The sequence below is a fragment of the Pterocles gutturalis genome, unplaced genomic scaffold, assembly GCF_000699245.1.
Source record: "Pterocles gutturalis isolate BGI_N339 unplaced genomic scaffold, ASM69924v1 scaffold8186, whole genome shotgun sequence".
In the NCBI taxonomy this organism is placed as follows: domain Eukaryota; kingdom Metazoa; phylum Chordata; class Aves; order Pterocliformes; family Pteroclidae; genus Pterocles; species Pterocles gutturalis.
In genome coordinates this window covers 60,425-66,208 of record NW_010103022.1, presented here as the reverse complement: position 1 = coordinate 66,208, position 5,784 = coordinate 60,425, and the positions used below count along the sequence as shown (strand labels likewise).

Here is a 5,784-nt window from a genome sequence, read left to right as displayed (position 1 = left end):
ATAGGTTTTCTTGGGGTATGTGCCCTCCAGAGTTTGTCATAAGCCAAAGCCCCTCAAGCTTTGGAGGTACAGATGCCACCTCTGTTCTGTCTGCCGTGGCACTTCTCGGCACATATTGTCATTACATAGCAAGGACCAAGACTGAAAATTGGCCAGCCATGTGATACACCCGCCTGGAGTTACTGCTGGGTGCAGAAATCATAGAATCATAGAATCATAGAATCATAGAATCATAGAATCACAGAATGTTTTGGGTTGGAAGGGACCATAGAGATTGTCTAGTTCCAACCCCCCTGCCATGGGCAGGGACACCTTCCACTAGACCAGGTTGCTCAAAGTTTCATCCAGCCTGGCCGGGATGGAGCCTCCACAGCTTCTCTGGGCAACCTGTTCCAGTGTCTCACCACAATCACAGTGAAAAATTTCTTCCTAATATCTAGTCTAAATTTACCCTCTTCCAGTTTAGATCCATTACCCTTCGTCCTGTTGGTACATGCCCTTGTAAAAATTCCCTCCCCATCTTTCCTGTAGCCCTCTTCATATACTGGAAGGCTGCTATTAGGTCCCCCCGGAGCCTTCTCTTCTCCAGGCTGAACAACCCCAACTGTCTCCGCCTGTCCTCATAGGGGAGGTGCTCCAGCCCTCTGATCATCTTCGTGGTCCTCCTATGGACCTGCTCCAACACTTTTATGTCTTTCTTACGTTGGGGGACCCAACAATACATGACTAAGTGAAATACAGGTAACAAACTCATACTTGTTTCAGAAATAAGTATATTTTAGGTGTTACACAGACAGCATGCACACAATTTTTCTTATCTGGTAGCACTACGGCAATATAATACCAGTAATGAAGAAGCTATCATACGGCAATAATCTGCCATCAGCTTCAACAATGCTGTGTGCCCAACACACCACCTTGCTCCTGGTTACAATTCCTGTTGTAAGAGAGATGCTTCAAGACTTTCTGTGGTCATGGGAGTCCTCTTTGCACCTCACAGTCTGTTGTTCAGGAAGGGCCAGAGCATGCTGGCTGCTATCCCTGCTGCCATCCCATAGCTGTACCTCGCACTGCTTGCAGTGTTGACATTGCAGAAGTCGGTGCTGCAGCAAGAGATATTCCAGTTGCCCAGTTTGAAATCCTGGTATGACGGTCGGCATGATGAGTCACAGCCCTTGTTGATGACGTTGAGGACCCCTACAATCCCTGGAAGGAAAGCAAGGCCATTATTACAAGGACCCAACGAAAGCCAAGCCAAACCTCATGGAACTGAATAATGAGATTATTCTTATCTGAGCTCACATCCTGGAAGAAAAATGAGTGTTTCCAAACAGCTGGATGGTTTACTGTAGCAGAGTGTATTTTTGAGATGTCAGTTTGTCTTTTTTTGGGGGGGGAAGGGTTTCAATCACCAGGTGTTTGCTTAAGGTGATGTACAGTTCTCAGGGGTTTCTAAAAAAGCACCAAGTACAGAAATGCTAGTAATTTAATTAGTAATTAAAGTCACACTATTAACACTTCTGTTGGGGAGTCTAAGCTACTAACAGATGTGGAGAAAACATGTGGGGTAATCTTTGCTCATATGCCGTGCATCTTTGTTGAACAGAGTGTTTCAACACCCAGGGAAGTTACGGAAAGATGGTTATCCCCATTTCACAAGTGACGGAGTTATTGTTTGATTTGTTTTTGAAAGCCACAGCCTATTTTTCTGTGGCTGGTTGATACTCAGTAACTGCTGGTTACAGCAGAACCTCTTGATCTTGCACAATCTATCCTGGGCACCAAGTTTTTGACATATGCAAATTTAGTGTATAGGGCCAAGGGGTTATACAAGGTGTTGGCTCTTCTGCATGTGAATGCATGGCCATGGGTTTGCACATTTCCAAGAAAGACAATGCCTATTGGAGGTGTTATATTTACTGCCTGACAAAGATGAGTTTGAACATGCCACTGATGAGTTTTGTGCTCCAGGTGCAAGAGTAACTGAGCCGTCACCACAGATCTGGACAGGGCAAGCTTTTTTTTTTCCAGATCTAAAATGGGAGACTTAATCTGTTAAAGGAGCTTACCCAGAGACACACAGAGCATTCAGAGCTGGCTGTAGATGGGCCTCAGTGTGCACACTGAGGTTTTCTGACCCACACCAGCTGATGTATCTAGAGTAGGTGAGGCTGGCTTGAACACTTGAGGCTGGGACCATGCTTGGCTTCAGCATCACAACTAAGATATTGCCCACCCCTACTTTGACTTACTAATCACATCTGTCTTGCATGCTTGCTCCTCAGACTTGCAGGTCTCTTTCATCATACAGTCGGAGTTGCTGAGCTTTTTCATGCAGTTGTAACACTGCAAAGAAGAACCTGCAAGAGACCAAGAGGAGTTGTAAGACAAATCTATCTGAAGATCTCCAGCGAACCCAACTTAGCGCTTGCACTGGGAAGCAGGACCTCAAAGGAAGATACACCTTTGTTGTTTGGAAAACAAAGTTTTTTCCATTTTTTTTTTGGTGGAGAATAAATAGTACACTCACTTGAGGTGAAAGTCAAGATTTGCAGATGATGAAGATGTTTCAGATGTAGTCAGTGCAGTGAGGGAGCAAAAACAGACCAGCTGGAACACTGGTCCCATTGACTGCTCTCATCAGTCAATGGAAAGTGCTCCCCAAAATGCTTCTTCCTCTGCGTTTGGGCTGCCTAACTGAGTTCCTGTCTGGAACAGGCTTTTTGTGATATTCCCACCTCCTGAGATGGAATGAAGGGATGAAGTCCCCAGAAGGACAGGCTGATATTATATGCCACCCCCTCATGGACATGCCACTCTATGGGGGACGCAAGACCATGTTGTTAACATCTGCTGTGCTGTTATGTGCATCAAGCAAAGGCAGAATAAGCATTGCAGCTTACAATTGATTGGCCTTGATGAAAAATAGTCCCCAGAGGAGTGAGACCATGCTGCAATTTTTCTGTTACCTACCAATGCGCCAAGGCATCAATGGAGCCTTGCAAGAATGAAAGTTAATATGTATGTATGTAGTTTCACCCCATTGCTATCAGGCTTGTATCACGAATCCCCCAAGTCAATGCCATAATGTCTAAATACTCTTTTAGGACACAGAAAAGCCCTATTTAGAAATTAGTGTTATTCAGAGCAGGAACGAGAAGTGATTTGAGGAACTTGATCTCCCTCTGTCCAAGCCGTTCTGGTATAAATGACCAATGCAGTCATAGAGACAAATCCCAGTTTTTTTTGTAGTGGTTCACTCTGCTCTCATATTTACCTGACTTTTAAGGCAATGAGAGTTAAATTTCAGAGCACTCTGATGGAAGCTGGCAAAGGAGAAGGTATAGCAGGACTATACCTGACCCTTCTCAGCCTATTCTTTAAGCATCCTCTGCTGATGGAGAAACATTTCTGCTCAGATGTGCTTGTTCTGTTCTCTGGTAATAGGGAAAAGCTGTTTAAAAACTATTTTTTTCCCGGTGAGGCTAGGAAAACTTGACCATGTCCAAATCCCATCCATCCAGTTTATAAAATAACACATGATGACATTCTCTCTTTTTCTGTCCCATTAAAATTCTGAGAGTCTGTGCAGCATCAGAGGCCATTTTTTGAAATTAAAGTCAGAAAACAAGTTGGAATAAAACTTACATTTGCATAAATGTTGCAATTTTGATAGCATGGGAAGAAGAAAACAATCCTCCCACCCCACTTAGAAAAAAAAAAAAAAACAAAAAAACCCCAACACACATAACTATATGGTCTGGCTTAAATAATTTTGATTTCACCTAAATTCAGTTTTTTTTAGGATTTATTTTTCCTCTATCCAGCACTAGGATCACACTGTCAGCAGGGTGGCACTGGGCATTTTTTCTGTGCAGCACCCTGGACATCCCATCAAAATGCAAAGGTCTTCATATGACAACTGTGTCAATATCAAGGCAAAGATGGATGAGGCTTTGAGCAACCTGGTCTGGTAGAAGGTGTCCCTGCCCATGGCAGAGGGCTTGGAACTAGATGATCTCTAAGGTCCCTTCCAACCCAAACCATTCTATGATTCTATGATTTCTTCCCTCACTGCCAAACCCCATCACTTCTCTCCCAGCAGAAGATCTCCTGAAGAAGATGTGGGATATACTCTCCATGCTGTCTTACCTGAGTCAAAGCACAGGACTGCTCCCAACAGGAGGACAAGGAAAGCCTTCATTTTGGAATAGCCTCTCTCGTGCTGAATCTGGGTTGTTTCCTCGTGGGACAGTTTATATACCATGGGAGGTAGCAATAAGGCATGCCCAGAAGGTTACCCTGTGAAGGCACCTGAAAGAAGCTCCTCAGTGGACCAAGGGAGGGGTTGGGTTGTGGCGGTGATATTTGCATTGGGTGCCTCTCCTCTCTGACTCTAACTTTCAGAGCTACCAGCAGCTCCCCTCCACCACTACACCCATGCCTTTCCTCCTACCCTTCGGCAAAGTGTTCAGATGGGTGGAAAAAAACTCCGCATTCTTTAGAACAAGGCTGACCTTATGCGTTTCTCCAGAGCCAGTGAGGCTGCAGTTGTACCCTGTGATCAAGGCTCTCCACCCCCATTGGTATCCTGAGTGGAGCTATTGTACTTAAATCAAGGACAAAATGTTCTTTTAATAAACAGCTACAGCTATTTATCTGCACGGGTAAGTGTTTCTGTGACACTCATGGCATGTGGTAGCAAGGTATTTGAGCAAATTAGTGTATTGGCCTCTTCCAGGTGTCCAGGTGCTCATACACTCTTCTTCATGTGTATTGTCCGTAGTCTAGTAAAAAACAATGGCCACTTTAATTTTTTTTGTGTGTTGAAACCAAAGGGACTTTTTGATGGCTTTGTTTGGTATTGTTTTTATCTCCCACATCTGCAGTCTGGTATGCTTCTCTTTGTCTAGTAGAAGTTGGGTATGGTTTTGACACTTGAACTCATATCAACGTGTACTGTAAACAATTCAGGCTTGTCAAAGAAATGTCTCTTCTCATTACAGATGAGGGTGAGTTCAGCCACATTCCAAACTGAAGTGGGAATGTTTGCTTTGGTGGGTTGATTGGAGATCTCTCCCATGCCTCATGTCCTTAGACTACTTCTTGGTACATGCCAATGTAGAAGAAAGCAAGCCATTCTGCTAAATTCACTTTGCCGTGGTTTCTCGCTTTATTTAGAATCATAGAATCATAGAATGTATAGGGTTGGAAGGGGCCAGCCCTATACCAGACCAGCCAATATTTAAGGATTTTTTTCTTTTTTAATCCCTTATGATTATCCCTGTAGCGTTTAGTTCCTTATATCAGGGAAGAATAGGGAAAAAGGGAAAGCACAACCTGGTCCCCCCATAAAATCCACCCAGGCCTTGTATTAAATATTTTTTACTTCAAGCAGCTCATCGATAAGCAAGAGCGTGTGCTCTTTTCATCCTCAGCAGCCTGACTTGCTGCCACTCAAACTCTCCTAGTATTATTATTTCTTTTTATTCTTCTAACAGTAACAGGGCTGCCAGCAAAGACCAGGACTCACTGTGCTGCAGAAGAAATGCACACAGTTAAGAGCTTGTCCATGTCCCAGTCCTGCTTGGCTGCAGCCCAAGGCTGTGAGAACCCAGTAATTCCTATTTCCTTACATCAATTGCTGCTTCTCACTGCTTTTTTGCAACATTTGTGTGCAGTTCCTGCTCAACTCCTGAAGATGGCAAACGTATCCCGTTATAATTACTGTACATACGTTAACATGCAGTTGTCCATAGGCTTGTGTGTGCATAGTATTTTTAT

The 5,784-nt window shown here is 43.9% G+C and overlaps 1 protein-coding gene across 1 annotated transcript; it reads right to left on the bottom strand.

Annotated features, from left to right (window-relative positions):
• Positions 1–994: 994 nt before the first annotated feature.
• LOC104471252 (prostate stem cell antigen-like) lies at positions 995–4,204 on the bottom strand. The gene is made up of 3 exons (XM_010086523.1): positions 4,153–4,204; positions 2,253–2,360; positions 995–1,206 (listed from the first exon to the last, which is right to left on the bottom strand). The coding sequence occupies exons 1-3, from the start codon at positions 4,202–4,204 to the stop codon at positions 995–997; spliced, it is 372 nt and encodes a 123-aa protein (XP_010084825.1).
• Between the last annotated feature and the right edge of the window lie 1,580 nt (positions 4,205–5,784).